This window comes from Natrix helvetica (genome assembly GCF_964273705.1).
Source record: "Natrix helvetica genome assembly, chromosome: 10".
NCBI classification, from domain to species: domain Eukaryota; kingdom Metazoa; phylum Chordata; class Lepidosauria; order Squamata; family Natricidae; genus Natrix; species Natrix helvetica.
In genome coordinates this window covers 20,935,808-20,955,256 of record NC_138561.1, presented here as the reverse complement: position 1 = coordinate 20,955,256, position 19,449 = coordinate 20,935,808, and the positions used below count along the sequence as shown (strand labels likewise).

General features: G+C 46.9%; 1 protein-coding gene across 4 annotated transcripts; it reads left to right on the top strand.

The window, feature by feature from the left end:
* Positions 1-297: 297 nt before the first annotated feature.
* ZDHHC7 (zDHHC palmitoyltransferase 7) lies at positions 298-19,363 on the top strand. 4 transcript variants are annotated; one of them, XM_081963457.1, is made up of 10 exons: positions 298-1,639; positions 4,275-4,350; positions 4,454-4,534; positions 5,581-5,854; positions 9,624-9,946; positions 10,877-11,001; positions 12,931-13,027; positions 13,985-14,066; positions 15,559-15,689; positions 15,868-19,363. In XM_081963457.1, exons 5-10 carry the CDS (start codon positions 9,641-9,643, stop codon positions 16,045-16,047), a joined length of 921 nt encoding a protein of 306 aa, XP_081819583.1. In that variant the 5' UTR covers positions 298-1,639; positions 4,275-4,350; positions 4,454-4,534; positions 5,581-5,854; positions 9,624-9,640; the 3' UTR covers positions 16,048-19,363. The 4 variants fall into 4 exon arrangements, with proteins under 4 accessions (XP_081819583.1, XP_081819582.1, XP_081819581.1 ...); XM_081963456.1 differs by lacking the exon at positions 4,275-4,350; XM_081963455.1 differs by lacking the exon at positions 5,581-5,854 and having other exon boundaries at positions 299-1,639.
* Positions 19,364-19,449: the final 86 nt, after the last annotated feature.

The window sequence follows — 19,449 nt, the reverse complement described above, 5'->3', positions numbered from 1 at the left end:
ACATTTTATGACCATTATGATCATGATTTTATTACTTGTTGCTTGTATATACACAGAGAGCTTATGCACGGGAGACAAATTCCTTGGGTGTCCAATCAACTTGGCCAATAAAGAATTTTGTTTAGGCTGAGCAAACACGCATGAAATTATTGTTTTTTTTTAAATTTTATTGTTTTAATTAGACAGAAAACACACATATAAACACTCTTCAATACATCTTCCAGCAAGCCTGTCGATTGGTTACAATTAGATTCCGTGCATTACTACAATCATTCTTTATATTTCATTCAAATTGAATTGTGCATTTTAAATCAAAGATCTTTATACCGTCAATATACCAACATCTCATTTAACTATATTTGTTTGAAAGTACTTTTATCTAGAATCATTCATATTTATATTATCCAACGAATAACCTTTTTAAAACCGACAACAATCTATAAGAGCTACCACATTCTACTTATTTATCGCCTAGGATTCTTATTTCTTTCCTCCATCCACCTATACCATTTATCCCATATCTGATAGAATTCTGATTCTTCTTTTCCCTGGATTTCTTTAGTTAGTTTGTCCATTTCAGCACAGTCCATTACCTTTCTTATTATTTCATCTTCACTTGGAGAAGTTGTGGTTGCAATTGCAATAAGGATAGCAATTCCATTTGTTGGCTGTCAATCACCATAGTGATTGCAGGGTTCAAGGGAAACCCCGTAAACACAGAGCAGTGAACTAAGTTTGCAGCTCGCAATGAGAATTGCACTCGTTTCTTTTATTGCGCTGTCTTACCATGTGCACAACTGTCCTGCGAGGTTGTCCTGGGTTTGCTAAGAAAGCAGCATATATAAAATGCATTATTCGCCAGCAGGGAGGGTGGCATGGATAGATTTGAAAGTCCGCGAGGAAGAACAGAGCCCAAGGCTTTCTGCACATGCCCAGAGGCATTGCAAAAGCCGAGGGGAGAAGGAACGAGGAGAGCGCCGGCGCCCAGCGAAGTTGCAGGACTGATGAATTGCAGCAACCCTGCAAAGGGCAGGAGAGGCAGCGTGCGTTCTGCGCAGGCGCGGACCCAGCTGGGGCCGAAGTAGAACACCCTAGAGTTGGAGGAATAAAGAGGCGTGCTTACGCAAACGTCACTTCCGATGTCATTTGGCGGCCGCCATTTGCGGAGCAAACAGGCATATCAACGCCACTCTTGTTCCTTCTCTCCGGCCAGAGGGGTCATGTGCGTTTTATTTCCCACCAACCACATGCTCCGGTCCATCCTCAAAACGAGAGAAGCGGTGAAGTCTCCTTCGCCCCGCCCCGCCGCCCCATAAAGTCGTCGTGAACTCCTATTTTTTTTTATCGCTCTTCCCTCTATCCCCTTGGGAAACCCCATCCTCTGAACGCATGCGCGGACGTCCCCCTTGCCCTCCTGAGGGCCGGGCCAAAAGTGCGTGACGGCGCGCATGCGCGGGACGCCGTGCTGCTTCTGGAGCTCGACCGACCGACCGTCCGCTCGGCGCTACCTCCGCGGCGACGGATCCTCAGCCGACGGGGCCTGCGGGGCCGGGCCCCATCATACGGAATGGGCCGGGGCCGCCGCCATCGTCATCAGCCGCCATCGTAAGAAGCAAAACCCTGAAGGAACCGGGGCGAGGTGAGTCTGTCAGGAGGCGAGAGGGCGGGGCATAGCGAGGCTCCGCCCATATGGCCCCTCCCCGCCGGATGGCTCCGCCCACGCCAGCTGTTCTCTTCCTGTTTTCAGAGGCCCCGCCCCCTTCCAGCCCCTGCCATGTGCCGCCGCCTCCTCTCTCCTGCCCTGGACCTCACCTCCCATAATCCCCAGCCACGGGGGTGGGGGATTATGGGATTTGAGGCCCATCCCAATTGGAAGCTGATGGGAGTTTTCCCAGCTGGGTGTTCTCCAGGCAGCCTGGACTGTCATCTCTCATCCCTCGCCTTCCTCTTTGGAATCCTGGATGGGAATGATGGGTATTGGAGCCCTGTCCTTTTAGGGGGACTGTGGCCTCCCAGGATGAGTTGCTGGAGTTTCAGGACACAGGGGTGCCAATCCCCACCTGGGTGAGGGGTTCCTCATCTCTCAATAGAACATAGAATAACAGAGTGGGAAGGGATCTTGGGGGGTCATCTAGTCCAACCCCGGTAGACTTTTTCATCATGCCTATCTGCCCCTGCTTCATTCAAGACAGGATTTCCCAGTTTTGCTCAGGGTTTCTCAACTTTGGCAGCTTCAACTCTCTAAAATCCAGTATTTCCAGCTGTACATCTGAGATTGAAGTCTATCCAAAGCTCTTAGCAGTGATACTTCTAGAAAATAATGGGAAACCGATTGTCTTGAGCTAGTTCAGGACGTTAGTGTAACTCCTAGAGTCCTAGGCTATTCTCCTTTCTAACTAGAATGCTTTCTTAGGGCGTGGGAAAATCTAGCATCCGTTTCTGGGGTTGTTGGTTTTTTTAAAATTCTTTTTAGAAGAAAAAAAGCGAACTGAAACTGAGACATTTTGCAGGCAAAGCATCGTCTGATCCTGCATTAGAGCATGCCTCCTAAGCACCTTCAGGAAGTGATACGCAATAGAATGGGTAGGCTTTCTCGTTGCCTGGCAAAACCTTAAATTATTTCTGTCCTTTTTTTCCCCCTTGCAATAATTGGTGACTGTACAATTATTCCAAAACAACACTAATTGGGTGACTCTAAAAGATGCTGGAAGTCATTAGTGGAGATCCTGCCTCTGTAAGCCTCAAATAATTGAATGAAAGAGATGCCTAACCCTCCCATCCATCAGCTGGCCTCAGTAGTTGCATATCAATTTTGGCCAGTAGATCCAGCAGCCGAAGGATGAATTGCAAAACTTTTGAGAGCAGATCAAAGCCCCTGGGGAGAGGCTGAAGACTGCTAAATGGAAGGTTTAAAAAAAGCAGATAAATGTTCACTTCGCTCTTAAAAAGAACAAGGAGAGAGGAAAATGATGTGGACCATCAAATGTTATAGCTAAAAAAAAAAAATCTGAGTTATATTACAGATGTCAGCAAAACGTCAAAATGTACCATAGCTTGCCTGGGTGTTCGGTTTTTAACTTGTCCCATTCTTGGTCAATTGCTGGTAGGATGAAAACATGACTCCTGTTTGCCCTAAATCTTCAAAGTCCCCATCAACAGAATGACAGCATTGGAAGGGACCTCGGAGGTCTTCTAGTCCAACCCCCTACTCGAGCAACAGAGTCCAACCCCCTACACAACAGAGTCGGTTGGCGTCTTGACTTGATTCTGGGAAAGTCCCTGCTCTAACGTGGATTGGCTCATTTACGAGATGCCCGAAGTTACTTCACTTTCTGTACTTTTGAATTATTCACTCTTGTTGACTTTATCACTGTGCTGTTGAGTTGTTTGCATTCTGGGCTGTTGAGAGAGAAGTCAACAGAGTTATTTGAAGAAGCATTTTGTGTTTTTGCTCATTATGATTTTGTGTTTCGTTAGCAATTTCTCTCGTATTTGCTGGGGTCCTTCTTTTGCTCGTAGACACTGGTAGTTTGGCTACGTAACGGCTACTGTCTTTTTCTGCTTTTTAAGTTGCTTTAGAGTTTCTGTTTAAAATAAGAGAAAAGTAAATCAAAGTAAAACATTAATAGCAAGAATCCATTTGCCACAGCCATCCTCTAAAGGCAGGGAAAGAGGATAATAAAATGGTAAAAATGTAAACGCTAAAATAACTTAGAAGTGAAATTAACTTGCAGTTTAGTTGGCAGCATGGGAAATGAAATAATGGCAGAGGAAGTAAACCTGAACAGAAGCGGTGACTGACAAAGTAACTTCGGGGGGAGGGGGGATACCACAAATGGAAAGAAATATCTAATCTTAATTACCCAAAGAAGAACGTATTTCATACTGTAGAGCAGAAACAACTTTTAGGGGACCCAAATCCTAAACCTTTCAAAACCAATTTCAGCTGGAGGAATATAATACCTAAAATAGAAGGTTTTAAACCCTGACAAAAACGGTTCCAAGTTATCCTGGTTACCTTGGTTTGTATCGGTCGCAAGTTTCACGCAGCCCTCGGGGCGGCCTGCATTCTGCCTTCCAGATGGGTCATAACCTTCTGGAATATGGCAGCGACCTGGGGACAGCTGGCCAGTAAGAGAGCAGGGCAGATAGCCCGAATTTGACACCTCTCTCTCTTTCTCTCTCTCTCTCTCTCTCTCTCTCTCTCTCTCTCTCTCTCTCCCTCTCTCTCTGCCTCTGCCTCTGCCTCTGCCTCTGTCTCTCTCTCAATCCAGAGAAAGGAAGATGCTTGGACTTGAGAAGTGAGCCCAGAGGTCAAAAAGTGCTTCTCCAGGGAGCCCCTGCTATCAGGTTCAGCAGATGTTCCTCACTTTGCAGATGATGCCCCACTTGGGTTTTCTCTCGGGCTGTTCTGACTGTGAGCAACACGCACTTCTATTTACTCTCGTCACAGGTCACACCAGAGATGACCATGTGCGCATCATAGAAGCCCAAAGGAACAGCAAGATGTCCGACTAACCGTTGTCCCTAACAGGTATGTATCGTTTTCTTTTCCCCCTGGCCCTTAGAAACACCTGCACGCACCAACCTCCACACCGTTGACCCAGCTTCCTTCCTGTTCACGAAGCTTTCTTCGGATAGGCAGCAGACAAAACAGCAGAGAAAAACTGGTGAAGTTCATAAGCTGGCCTCGACTGTTCCATTAGAAAGCCAGGGAGGAGGGGTCTTTTCCCATCAGGTAGATGATTTAGGGAAGTGAGATTGATGGATAACGTTTCAAACTGGAAGCACCACTAGAGGTTCGTGGCCAGTTGGCCCGCATACATGACTAGGCTCTTTTCTTTCTAAATTGCAGCTTTTTGGGGCAGTGGGGCAGTTGTATTTTCATCAGGAGTTCACATTATTCCCAGGGTGAGTATTTGACGGACCTTTCCCTGAGCTTTTGGTACAGTTCATATTTTAAATCGTCGTGGCCTCTTGTTGCTGACTGCCCTCTTCATCAGTTTCCCGGGTGTCGTTATTGCCTTTATGCAGTGAATGCAAAAACCTCTATTTGATAGTCTCATGACCGGGAAATCTACACTTGACGTCCCAAGTGAAAAACGTTTCATCTGCCATCCTTCTCCTAAGATCAAACTCTCTTTGGTCTCTTGGCTAAGAGGATGCTGGCTAAGAGACGTACGTAAACTGCAATGCAGCAAGCTTGAAGGGCACCAGGTTGGAGAAAAATGAATTTTTCTCCAACCTGGTGCAATTTTATAAAGCTGCAAAACAGTCGAGCCCTGTCTAAAATGTTTGTGGTTTGAAAGAGATCCGTTTTCTGCGAAGGCTCTGTGCATCAGCATGAGGTTGGAATCATTATCTCCTCCCTTCCAGTCTAATGTTTGATCACATTTTTGGGGTTTTCAACAACTCAACCTCCTTTATGCTGTCTTCCCCTCTCCCTTGCCTACAGCATGTCTTTTAACTTACACAGCATCTTGGGGGAAAAGCAAAACCAGGTTTTTGCTGCAGAATTTCTCCGTGGATTATGATCTGAACCCTGTGCCAAAAATGAAGATTTTTGTTCTCCTCATCTAGGTGGTGGTTGTTTTTTGTGATCGTAACAGCAATCAAGTCATGCTTAGGATGTTGTGTGGATGACTTGATTACTTTCCAAGGGCAAGATTAGAAGCTTGTAATCTTGCTTCAAAATGCCATTTGTCAGCTGGATCCCTAAGGATCGTAAGCCTTGGGTTGGTTCTGAGTGAATCCAGACTCCTTCCGAGGTATCAGCGAAAGAAGAATTTGCTATAGACCCAGAAGCCAGTTCCGGGTAGTGGTGAAGGCATCAGGCTCGAAAGCAGGAGACTGTGTGAGTTCTAGTTCTACCTTAGGTGCCCAATCTGCGGGGTTGGCTTGGGCCAGTCCTTCAATCTCAGCCCTAGGAAGGAGGCAATGGCAGACTGCTTTTGAAAAACCTCCCCAGGAAAAGTGCAGGGGCTTGTCCAGACAGTCTCCGAGGACCTTGAAAAGAAGAAGAAAAATAATATTGAGGGGTGATTACTATCATCAAGTTGTTGTTGTTGTTATTATTATAGATTTATTGATTAGCCTATAGGCCATATCAAAGCACAAGGTTCAAACACATATCACCAATAAAGTCCTATTACATTGGCATCCTTCAGTCTCAAAAGATGATGGTATCGTGCTCTGGAAAGAGATAAAGCTGGAGTCTCCTCTTCAGAGCACGAGGCCTGGGTAGATTAATATGGAGGATAGACTGTTACCCAAGCAGCAGATCCCCCCTCGCCACATCCCTGAAATAATCCAACAGAAGGGCAGAGCTGATACGATGGGTTCCAGCTGCGTCACAGGAGTTACCAGAACGTGATTGTACACAGTCACGAACTGCTTCTGGGTCTCCGGCTCTGGATTTTTCCTGGAGGTTGACTCCTGAAGCCTTTTCCCATAGTGGATGCAGCCACAAGGCAGTGGAGGTTTGTAATCAAGAGTTTCCCTTCTCCTAGAAGCTGGTCCTGCCGCTTGATCTGCCGTTGGGGCGTACAGCCCTCTTCCACCTTCAAAGCCATTGACTGTCTTCTCCTGTAACCCTGGAAAGGTGCTCCCAGCCGGGCCAGCTGGACCAAGGTTTTTTAAGGCAGTGTTTACTCCTCCATCACTCACCCTTTATCCTGGCTTGTGACAGGCAGAGCCTGGCTTCCCAAACGGTGGGCCCAGGATGGCGGGTTTAAAATCCTATGCAAACAGTTTAAAGTAAGAGTAGGGTAAAATACAATAGCTATAGGATAAGATACAATATAATTTAATACATAAATATGTTAAACAGAATAAAATGACATCAAATTATATTTCGGTGTCCCCCTTATAATCTACCCCCATCAGTCCCACATATGCAGATCTCAAACGAACCATTTTGTTTAAGGACTGTGCTGAGTTAAATGTTATTTTCAGGTTCTGGCTGCAAGTTGTTTTGATATGGAGATCCCAAGGGATCCTTTGCCTGGTATATGGACCAAGGTAACTGTCTCTCACCCCCTTATTCACGCAACAATCAAATAGGATGTGAGCCAAGTCTTCTACCTCTGCCGCTCCACAAATGCAGAGACGCTCATTGTAGGGCTGTGATGGCGAGCCTATGGCACGCCCTCCCTGTCGGCATGCACACCATCGCCAGCGGCTCTTCTGGTTTCCAGCTGGTCTTTGTGGACACTGGAGCGCCAGAAAATGGCCTGAAAATGGCTCAAAAAACAAGCTGTTTTTCAGGCCTTTTTCTGACTGTTTCCAGGCCGTTTTTGGCCCAAAATGGCCTGAAAAACAGCAAAAAATAGCAAAAAAAAAAAAAAAAAACCCAGGCGTGCGTGCATCGGCCAGCTGGTGTTTGGGTGCTCTGGCACCCACGTATGCATGCACATTCCGATTTGGGCACTCAGTGTCAAAAAGGCCCGCCATCACTGTTGTAGGGTATCTGGCCATATCTGTCCATTGCGTCGAGCTGTTGGAATCTCGCTCGCCTAAATATCTCCCTCAGATGTTTTGGCAGTTGTAACTTCTAATAGCGACTATCACTCTTCACAGGCCCTTTGTCCCACCGTTTACAACACCAGTGAGGAAGAGGAGGCAGAATCAATCCCTCCTTCCTTCTGCCCTACTTTTGTTGAGTTTGCCTGGCCCAGCAATCCCGCCACGATTGGTGATAAATCAAGGATAATCACACATTGGCCCAAGCGCCTCTAAGGCTGCCTTCATGGCTGCTGCGTTTGTAAGGAGAGAAGGAAGCTTGCCATGGGGGGTGGGGGGAGGTGGCGAGAAGCATCTGCTCAGATATCAGCAAATCAATAGTAGGCTTTCAGCACTGCTCTTTGCCACCGATTGTAGTAGCACCCAATCAATAGGGATTTTAGGATGAAAAGGGTCTCTAGGATTTCTTGTCATTCTCGGCATCTGAGAGACTTCACACTGCAGCTGTTCCTCCTACTTTGATTTTCCGTCCGAATCGTGGGGCCGCTCCCTGGGAGCTCCTTCCTTTCCCAACGAGCCATGATTTACTGTTATTTTCCGGAGTATAAGATGCACCCATTTTCCCCCCCAAAAAGAGGATGAAAATCTCAGTGCATCTTATACACTGGATACAGCATTTTTTTCCTCCCGAAACCCTGCCCCCGCATCCCATTTTTCCGTAAAAATGGACGCGCAGAGGGTTTGGGAGGCCTGTAGAGTGCTCCTGTGGGCTGGGGAGGGGACAAATGAGCGAAAAAGGGGCCCATTTTTTCAAAAACGGGGCTGGTTTCCCCCCCCCCCCCAACCCCCAGGAGCACTCTACAGGCCTCCCACATCCTCTGCATGCCCCGTTTTTGTGAAAAACAGGCCCGTTTTTCACCTCCAAAACCCACCACGCGTTGCATATTTGCTCTCCCTGGCCCCCAGGAGCACTTTGCAGGTCTCTCAAACTCTCTGCATGCCCCTTTTTCACAAAAAATGGGGCGTGCAGAGGGTTTGGAGGGTTACAGAGCCTGGGGGCCAGGGAGGGCAAAAAACTTTTTTTTTAAATTTACCTCTTCAAAATCTTGGTGGGTCTTATACTCCAGTGCGTCTTACAGTCTGAAAAATACAATAATGAGGCCATCCTTGCCTTCATGAAGCTCCTTAGAACTTCATTCAAGGCACCAAATGGGGTTTAGCAACTATTCCCCCGGAAGTCTTCCGTGCGCGAGGAAAAGAGAAGGATGGGCCAGGCAAATGAGAGGACCAAGAGACGGATCCAAAGCAGAACTTCTTTGTTCCCCAGAGGCGGACTTTTCAAAAAATAAAATAAAAATAAAAATCCTAGGTGCAATTCCTACGCGAAAGTAACTCATTGAAATGGCCATCTCGTTTAGCACGGCTAAAGGTATTCAAACTTCTGCAGAAACAGCATTAACCGATGGAAGTCCAACGATGGATCTGTCAAGCAGGAGGTGGATTTCATGAGCCCCCCTTGCAAGGTCCCTCCCCCAAAGGTTTTATACTTGAGAAGCCAGTTCGAAAGGACTGCCAGAAACGAAAGCAGTGTGAAAAGAGAGGAAGATTTTAATTTTATGGGGTCCTGGGTGCTCTCTGAGCTAGATTGTTCAGTGATGGTGTTATCTAGTTTGAGTAGTGAAAAGTCTGCAAAAGAACAATCAAGCACCAAGGATGCCACAATCGTCTCCTCTTCCTCCTCCTCCTCCCCTCTCCCTTATAGCATTGATAATGTTATTCCGTTGGGCAAGGAGATGTCTGCAAGAAAACAGGCAAGCTCAGAGAGCACCACAGACCCCTCATTTCAACTCTGAGCTCCAAACAATGCTTTACTTTTATTTATGTTTCAACATCTGACTTGAGGACTTCTAGAAGTTCTTCTCGGCAGCTGGCATAATGTGTGTGGTGGGGGGGGGAATCCCTGATTGACCCTTGGGATCTTAAATATTTGTTCTTCTGAGTCTGTGGAGATCCACCTTGGATACATTGATTCTGGAGTCCTTCCTACTGCGTTTGACTCGTTTAAGTTAGAGCAGGATGGGCTGTTCGCCATCCCTTGGCGACACAAGATGTGCCGTCTAGGATCCTAAGTGCACTGCTACTCACTGGTTATTTTCCCTCAGGGCCAGTTCGGAGAACCATGCAGTCATCCGGGCACAGGTTGCGTGAAGTTGAACACCATCCACTTCTTGCCGAGAACGACTGCTACGATTCGTCGTCATCCGAGTGCGACGCGGGATATCGCCTCTGGTTCATCCGCGACAGCTGCGGGATGGTCTGCGCAGTGATGACCTGGCTTCTGGTGGTCTACGCCGACTTCGTGGTCACCTTTGTCATGCTGCTGCCTTCCAAAGACTTCTGGTACTCCCTAGTCAACGGAGTCCTCTTCAATGGCTTGGCTGTGCTTGCATTGTCCTCTCACCTAAGAACCATGCTGACGGATCCAGTGAGTATGGAGACCCAACAGTTTTGGATGCCACACAGAGGAGTCTTTCTTGACCATGTGGAGTCACGCTTCCTAGAATCCCGGGAATCTTGGACAACTCGCCACAGCCAACTTGCCATGGCCAACTCGCCACGGAACAAAAGTTACATAATATTGAGGAAATGGTGGAATAGAATCATTAAAGGAAGGATGCAAAAGGAGGGACAAAATGAAATCTGAATGACAAGGATTACAATAATTTTTAAATTATTTTACATAAATATATTTCTTAAATTGTCCTGTGGCGGGTTGGTGAAGGCAAGTTGGCCAACACAAGTTGTCTGTGGTGAGTTGTCCATGGCGAACTGGCCACGGTGAGTTGGCTGTAGTAAGTTGGCCGTGGTGAGTTGTCGCATTCCAAATCCCACATTCAATGCAGCTGTCAGGATTCCAAATAGCCTCCAAAAGTCAATCAGAGTCCAAGGCAAACAATTCCTCAAAGTTCCAATTGATGAAGAGAGCCATGTTGGCACATCTGGGAAAAGCCTGAAAGCTTCCCAGATTTCCCACCCAGTTGAAAGTTCAAGATCTTGCCCCAACACCCACAAGTCCATCACATGGTCCAATCTTCCACTGCCATGCTGGCAGCTTCCACCCATCCAGTTCTGGCCAGGTGCAGAGACTAAGGATGACCTTGGCTTTCTAGAAAGAATGTTGTTATGGCTACATATCATCTAACTCCTTACAATCCCCCCTTCCCATTTTCCCACAGTAGAAAATGCATAGCAGAATAATGGAAAGTGTGGCTGGCGAAAGAAAAGATGGCTGCAGGCCTGACAGCAGCCGTGGGATTTTGGGAACTGAAGGATGGCCTATTTGGAGATCGAGAAGTCCACGGTAAATGAGAAGCCTCCTCCTGAATCACTGAGTTTTATCCTTCTGGTTTTTTAGGGTGCTGTCCCCAAGGGAAACGCTACAAAAGAATACATGGAGAGTTTGCAGCTGAAACCAGGCGAGGTCATCTACAAGTGCCCCAAATGTTGCAGCGTGAAGCCAGAACGTGCCCATCACTGCAGGTATTTGTCGCGCTGCCCTTGACTTGCTCTGAAACCAGCATATAATACATAACTTGAGGATATTGTGGCACGGTGGTTAGAGTGCAGTACTGCAGGCTACTTCTGCTGACTGCCAACTGCCTGAAACTTGGCAATTGGAATCTCACCAGGCTCAAGGTTGACTCAGCCTTCTGTCCTTTCAAAGTGGGTAAAATGAGGACCCAGATTGTTGGGGGCAATGTGCTGACTCTGTAAAGCACTTGGAGAGGGCTGTAAAGCACTGTGAAGCAGTATATAAGTCTTAAGTGCTGTTGCCCTTCCTCTCTTCCTCTCTCCCTTCGTGGTGCAGTGGTTAGAAAGCTGTATTGCAAGCTAGCTCTGCCCACTGCCAGGAGTTCGATCCCAACCAACTTCACTCAGTCTTCCTTCCTTTTGAGGTCGGTAAAATGAGGACCCAGATTGTTGGGGGCAATGTGCTGACTCTGGAAAGCACTTAGAGAGGGCTGTAAAGCACTGTGAAGCGGTATATAAGTCTAAGTGCTATTCCTATTATCTCCAAATTCCTTAAATCCTAAAGGATTTGGGAGCTATTTGAATTTGGTGAATTCTGAAGCTAAATGAACTCATCTCTGTTCTTGGATTACTGGTTTTATATTAATTTAATATTTTATCTGACATATTGTATTGTCCACATTCTCTCTCTCTCTTTCCCTGTCTATCTATCCATATCTAGCATTTTCTTTCTATTATCTATCTATCTATCTATCTCCATTTCTCTATATCTCATCTCTATTTATATCATCTATCTCACTGATGCTTTATTTAAACATACATATATGTGCTGTTACTATCTTCTCCATCTGGTTAGAACTGAGGTGTGAATTCCTTTCCCTTTTGCTACCCTGAGGGGTCATCAGCCTAGTCATCCTTCAAAGGAGCTTCTCTCCTAGAGTCTGTGGAACTTCTCAATTGTCCAGGTCATGGTTATCCCAAAGATGCTCCCCCCACCAAAAAGCATTTCTCAGAGCTTAAAAAAAATGTTTCACCCCTTTCCGTCCAGTTGAGGGTCCTTGCTTATCCCCATTGAGCTCTTCTTCCTGACTCTGTATCGCTGGGAGCCAAGAAAAGTTCTTGGATTCTCCACTTCAGCGTTATTCCAAAGAAGACCTTTGGCCAGGTGTCTCAGTATAATCAGCATTCAATTTTGGTCACCATGTAGAAAAGCTGTGGAGACTCTAGAAAGAGTGCAGAGAAGAGCAACAAAGTTGATTAGGGGACTGGAGACTAAAACATATGAAGAACGGTTGCAGGAACTGGGTATGTCTAGTTTAATGAAAAGAAGGACTAGGGGAGACATGATAGCAGTGTTCCAATATCTCAGGGGCTGCCACAAAGAAGAGGGAGTCAAACTATTCTCCAAAGCACCTGAGGGCAGAACAAGAAGCAATGGGTGGAAACTAATCAAGGAGAGAAGCAACTTAGAACTGAGGAGAAACTTCCTGACAGTTAGAGCAATTAATCAGTGGAACAGAAATTGCCTCCAGAAGTTGTGAATGCCCCAACACTGGAAGTCTTTAAGAAGATGTTGGATAACCATTTGTCTGAAACTGTATAGGGTTTCCTGCCTAGGCAGCGGGTTGGACTAGAAGACCTCCGAGGTCCCTTCCAACTCTGCTATTGTATTGTATCTTCACTCCTATCAGATATGATACAGACCTGATCTTTTTTCCAGCGTTTCGCCTGGTGGGAGGTGAGCGGTTCAGAAATGCAAAATATAAATTAATAACGTTTCGTCCTGTTTATAAAAGAGGAAATAAATCTGGCTTGTTTGCTGTATGCAAATACCTTGGTTTTTTTAAAAAAAAATGGGTTCTACTTTCAGCTACAAAATGCACATAACCATCCCCCCCCCCCCGTCCCTCACTTGTTTTTCCTTTTAAATCCCATCAGTATTTGCAAACGATGCATCCGGAAGATGGATCATCATTGTCCGTGGGTGAACAACTGCGTAGGGGAGAGGAACCAGAGGTTTTTTGTGCTTTTTACTGTGAGTAGGGATTGTGGTTTCGTTTTTTGGTAATTGGGGAAGAGGGAGTGAACGTTAGCAGAATATTTAAATCTGCAAGTCAGAATATCGGTGGTGTTTTAATGCCGACATCACCTCCTTGGCTGATGGTGCCTGCCTTGTGAAATATCGTCTCTTCTATCGCTGTGCCCTTTTGGCTATTTCTCAGACCTTCCTTGGGTTAGAAATGGAGGCTGAGCTTTTTAGTTTTGCTGTTTGAACTTTTTTTTTCGGGGGGGGGGGGGGAGCATCTTCTGATTAGCTCTGTTCCTTTTATTTTATTTTAATTTTTTCGGTAGGCATAGTTTGCATTTAATTTTTGTTTTAAGCTGCCTCAAATCATTGTGGAATCAGGCAGCTTCCAAAAATGGAGAAAATAAATCACGGGTGTCAAAGTGGGGTGCTTAGATCTGGCCCGCAGGGCCGCCATGGAAGCAACAAAGGACCGGCCCGCTGTACCTCTGCCAGCAAAGCAGAGCTTGGGAGGGCTGCATGCAGCCTGCCTGGGCTCCGTTTTCTGCCGCAACAGCCTCCTGCAGCCCTCTGCCAGCAAAAACGGCGGAGGCCATATGTGACCCACCTGGGCTCCGTTTTCTGCCACGACGGCCTCCTGCAGCCCTCTGGCAGCAAAAACGGAGCTCAGGAAAGCCACGTCAGGCCAACCCAGGCTCTGTTTTTGCTTGCAGAAGGCTGCAGGAGGCCGTCGTGGCCAAAAACGGAGCCTCACCAAGTGATGTCGAGTTGGACACATCCACACCCACCTTGGCCAGCTCCCCCCCCCCCAAGGTCAAACACAACCCTGATGTGGCCCTCAATGAAATCGAGTTTGACACCCCTGAAAGAAATGAAGACAGATGAGAAATAAAGGAAGGAGACATACGATGGCGTTGAAGAGATGCCTTCTGACGATTGATGCCTGCATCTTCCCTTCTTTTCCAGATGTACATAGCTCTAATTTCAGCTCATGCCCTCATCCTCTGTGGATTTCAGTTCTTTTCCTGCGTCCGAGATCAGTGGATTGGTAAGCGAGTACGCGGTCTTCGGTTTATTTTAAGCACGCCTGAATCGGCTTTGTCTAGTAGAACGGTTCAGGTGCCGTCAGACCGTAAAGGAACCGCCTCGCACACCTGAAACCGTGGAAGGATTTTAAGTAGCCGTTGACAAAAACAAGCGATGATTAATAAAAAGCAGGGGGAACTGCAGCAGAATGTCTAAAGTTGTACACCAAAGCCAAATCATTCCTTATAAAGAGAAATAATTCTGAAACAAATACATGCAATTCGGGGGTCTCATGTGATTAAAACAGGTTTTTTGGAAGAACCGTTGTTTTTTCTGAGCTCATCTCCAGAGCTGCAGTAGTTTTGGAAAACGGATCTTAAGACAAGACATTTTAAAGTAGTTAGATTTTCTGGGAGGAGCACCTTTGGAAAAATCTAGGTACCCAACCGTTTTGAGAAGCCTGAAAATCGGAAATTGGCTGTTGAGTGTTCAAACGATGGGAGCCTTGGGAGATATCCGCATCGTTCTGCTTCCTGAAGGAAGCTGCTTGGCGCGTTTCCAAAAGAGCATTTTGCTGAGTGCTCGGGCGACATCTTCCAACCGGCCTGATGTATTTGGGAGTTTTTGTTTTCAAAATAATTTCCTTTTTGAATTATGCAGCGTGGGCAATGCTTAGATCGTGCAGCGGGAGAGCCACGGAGAGAATGCAACCGTTTCCGTGGTACATTTTGCTGTGTGAGGGTTGCGTGCATGTGGCGCCGGAGTTGCAAGGGTTAACCTCCCCTTGTCCCACTGAACGTGATGGTCGGATGCGGCCAGCCTGTTTTCTCGGATATTTTGCTTGGGCAGCCATGAAAATGTAATTCCACAAACTGCATCTCGGCAGATGGCTGGCCTTATCTCACCTTAGGAATTAGCTGAGTCAGGCCTGATTATTAGTTGGATAGGAAGCCACTAGCAAATCGCAGCCTCTAAGGTTAGATTAGGACAAGGTTTCTCAACCATGGAAGCTTGAAGAGAAGTGGACTTCAACTCCCAGAATCCCCCTGGCTGGAGGTTAGTGGGAGTTGAAGTCCAAGTTGCCGAGGCTGAGAAAGACTTGATTAGGAAATCAAAAATGCTTCCTGAGGTTTTCAGGAGTCCCGCCGGTTTTGAAGCCCTAAAATTGGAATGTCGCCCTCCCAGACCAGTAGAACTCTCCTAAACTATCTGGCCAACATATCTAATATATATCCATTCTCTGTGACTCCCCATTCCACATGCTTATCCCTCCAGTATATGGTTCAATGTTTTTGTGCCTTCTCTAAATACAATAGTCTTTTGTATTTGCAAGTCAGTTTTGGATTCCACCTCACAGTTCCTTTTTAATCGGACAGGCTAATTATTCTTAAAAAGACTCGTGAATGTGATTGTTCTGAATTGAAACTTAATTATTCCTTCCTTCCCTCTTCTCTCCTTCCTTCCCCCTCATTCCTCTCCTTTCCCCTCTCCTTCCTTCCTTCCTTCCTTCCCAGAATGCAGTAACTTCTCCCCGCCCGTGACCGTCATCCTGCTGATCTTCTTGTGCCTTGAAGGGTTTCTGTTTCTGACGTTCACCGCCGTGATGTTCGGCACCCAGATCCATTCGATATGCAACGACGAAACGGTAAGCCATTTCCCTCCCCCTCCACCACCACCACCACCCCCCGGTTGCAATTTGGACCTGCCATTCTCGCAACCTCTCTCCCTCCCCTCCAGCTGAGACCTTGAATCTGGGCTCACACGCACACCTGCCCCAAGTTTGCAGAATTTCACCCAAGCCCCCCCCCCCCCTTAACTTGCAGGAGATCGAAAGGCTGAAGAGCGAGAAGCCGACGTGGGAACGGAGGCTGTGCTGGGAAGGGATGAAGTCGGTCTTTGGGGGACAACCGTCTCTGCTCTGGATTAATCCTTTTGCTGGGTTCCGAATCCGGAGGCTCCTGTTGATGAGGGCCAAGAAAGGCGCGCCTGAGTTTTCGGTCTGAGCCTGCCCAATCATGCTGAAAACCACCATGAGGCGTTCGTTGTATTTATTGTGCGGGGGGGTGAGGGGGGGGGAAGCCGCAACCTGGGGCCAGTGGACTTTATAATCAACGTACCGAACAAACATTTTGCTTGTAGCAAGCAGAGTTTTATACCTTTATAACCTCCGATATCTCGCTTGCGGAATGTGGCCACGCCTGGCTTCCGTCGAGCGGAACGAACCAAATGCCATGGGGAAAGGGACAGTCACGCCGAGGAACTGTCCAAATAGCATCTCCATCGCGGTTACGTGATTTTAGAGAAACTACACAGGCTTTTTTTTTTTTTCATTTTTTCGCCAGATCTCTTTGTTAAAGGAGTCTGTGGGATTTCCTCTTTTTTCCCCCTTTGATTTCTCCTCTGTTTGGAAAAGATTGTTCCTGCAGCCACCGTTGTCAATCACAGGACGCCGTTGTCAATCATGAGATGCAATTGTCAATCACAAGATACCGTTGTCCATCATGAGACACCATTGTCAATCACGGGACATGCTGGAAGCGGCTAGCCAAACCCAGTCTACGAAACGGAAAAGTTTCAGGATGGTGCCTGGCGCCATGGCGTCCTTTTTCTCTTCGCCCCGACAAGGCCTGGGAGTTGTGTTAGGGTGGGTGATGATCTCCCGTTGCTTCGGATTCTCCCACTAGAGAACCCAAAGCTTGCCAGGATGAGGTCTCGGATTCCCTCACCTCACTGGATCATTCCATTTTAGGTTCAGTATCCGTCCCGTGCTAAATAGGAGGCCACCCTACGGACAAGAAGTACCCTCTGCTTGTGTGGATGCTTGGATCAAACGGCTGTTTTGGCCCTCAATTTAAGGGAAGCCCTTCTCTGCTATTTGGGGAGGCCGAGGATGGGTTTTAAAGAAACAAGAAACACGGGGGTCAAAGCGTTTTTGAAGAAGCTGCCTTAGATCTCAAGAGTGCAGGTGGTCCTCGACTTGCAACCATTCGCTTAGTGTCCCATGGCTGGCTGGGGAATTCTAGGAAGTTGAACTCCAGCTCTTAAAAAAAAAAGTTGCCAAGGTTGAGATAACATTAGAAGAAGGGAAGAGTTTCTTAAGAGATTGAAAAAACGCTGCAATTAAGGAAGCACCCCCAAAAGGCAGGTGGGCGGCTAACTCCACATAGGATTCAGATCAGTCATGAGATTCCACATGTTTCCTAATGGTAATTATGCTTAAATGATGCTTGCCCACCCTGTGTGTGTGTGTGTGTGTGTGTGTTTTCGTAGATTTTCACGGGTGTAGGTATGCTGGTCTTGTATTCGGGTCTTTTCCCGTGTAAAACAAAATGAGCTTCTTCTTAAGAGTTGTCTTAACTCTAATAGGGATGAGTTCTTTTCGTCCCAGTAATGGCATCGCATGCTTCTACCCCCTTAGCTGGGCATCTACAGAGGGTGGCAGGAGAACACCCGTGCGAGGAAGGTGCCGCACGAATGTTGGCGCTTAAAGTACTTGTGTGTCCGAGGTTGAGATACAAGTTCACCAGAACTGCATTTGCACAACAAGATGTATGGATTAAGGAGGGCTTGGGGTGGACACCCCCGAGTTTGTGGTTGACCTCTCAGAGGAGATTTTGATTTGAGTGAAGTCCTCTGGGTGCAGATGTAGAAGCATTTGGGGGCGGCGTGGTGGCTCAGCGGTTAAAGATGCTGGGCTAGTGGATTGGAAAGTTGGTAGCCCAGGTTCGAGACCCAAGCGCCACATAATGGGGTGAGCCCCCATCCTCATTCCAGCTTCTGCCAACCTAGCAGTTCAAAACGTGCAAGTAGATAAATAGGTACCGCCTTGGTGAGAAGGGACCACATGACCACAAAAATGTCTTTGGGCAGCGCTGGCTCACAATGGCCTAGAAATGGAGATGAGATTCAGCAGCAACTAGCGGAGTAAAAGTCTGCAGGAACCCCTTTTTAACCTTCGCGTTTAGAAAGAGGTATGTGTAACGGGCTTAGACCCACGTCGTCTCAAGATGAAGGTCGTAGGGCAGTGATGGCAAAGCTTTTTGGCACCAACAATCATCCACAATCCAGAAGAGGAGCAGCCCTGGCGGCATGCGCGCACCGGAAAATGTACTTCTGGTTTCTGGCACGCTAGTCTTCCAGTTACCGGCACGCATGCGCAAGCAACGATCAGCTGGCGCGAGCTCACGCTGGAAAACAGAAGACCAACTCTTCCAGTTTCCGGCAGTGCCATCTGAACGAAGGCCAGCTGATTGTCGTGTGTGTGTGCATGCCAGAAACCCGGAAGAGAATGGGTGACACCGCATGTGCCAGGCAACATGGCTTAGGTTCGCCATCATGGCTGTAGGGTGTAAACATTCAGACGAAAGCAGGTGGCATTGGTTCCTATCGCTCTTGTTGGCTCACCTCGCTGCTTGTTGTATAGTGCCTTACCTTTTTTTGTGAGTTGGGTTGCATGTTTATAATAAGAGGTGTCCAAGAGAGTGCTATTATTGTTAAGAAGTCTCTCCTAACATCCTTCCTGGGGTATGCGTCAGCATTTAAAAATACACCGGATTGATGGAACAGGTGAGGAAGAAGAGAGACAAAACCACAGGCGTGTCCTTCGGTATGTTTTTCCTAGACGATGTAGGTGTTTCTCCTCCTTGCAAGCCAAATCTAGTGTTACTTCTCCTTTCTGAGAGAACTTGGTCTACCAGTATATGTCCACCACGGTGTTAAGGAGGACACCAATCCTCCATTCTTAAAGAGCCACATCAGGCTAATAAGCATATAAAGATATCCATGAATATTTTTCCTGCTATCGGTTGGTACCACCTGCCGTTTTTAACATCTGCCGTGCAGAAGAAATATTGCCCATTGCAAGTGAGCAGGGCCTTAGTAAAGGGTAAGATATTTAGCATTTACAGAATCAGGCCGAGGAATGCTTGATACATCTTAACAAACTCTTCTCAGTTCTCTAAACAAAATGTGGGCAGTTCAGTCTTAGTTTGACGTTAATCCTGGAGGAAACTGCCACTGGAAGAAAAATGCAACACAAGATAGAAAGGTGGGGGAAAAAAGGAGTCAGTTAAAAATCTGTGGCGGTTTCATTTCTGTCGTTTGAGAATTAGGTATAGCGACCTTGAAGGACCTCACTCATATCTAGGTCACCTCTGGTGGGACTGTCCTTCTGAAACTCAGCAGATCATGTTTAAACAGATGATGATGTCTCTGGTTTTAGCAAATATGTGTGTGGAATGGATGGAAACGAAGTTCCTTGGTTCTCAGATCCTCATTCTGTTGTATTTTTTTTAAAATAAAAATGTGGAATAAAGTTAACCGATTGAAGCTTTGTTGACTAGCTCCGGGAAAAGGACGGCTTTGATTTATTTTATGGGTGTGGAGACATTGCTCCAGGGAAGCGG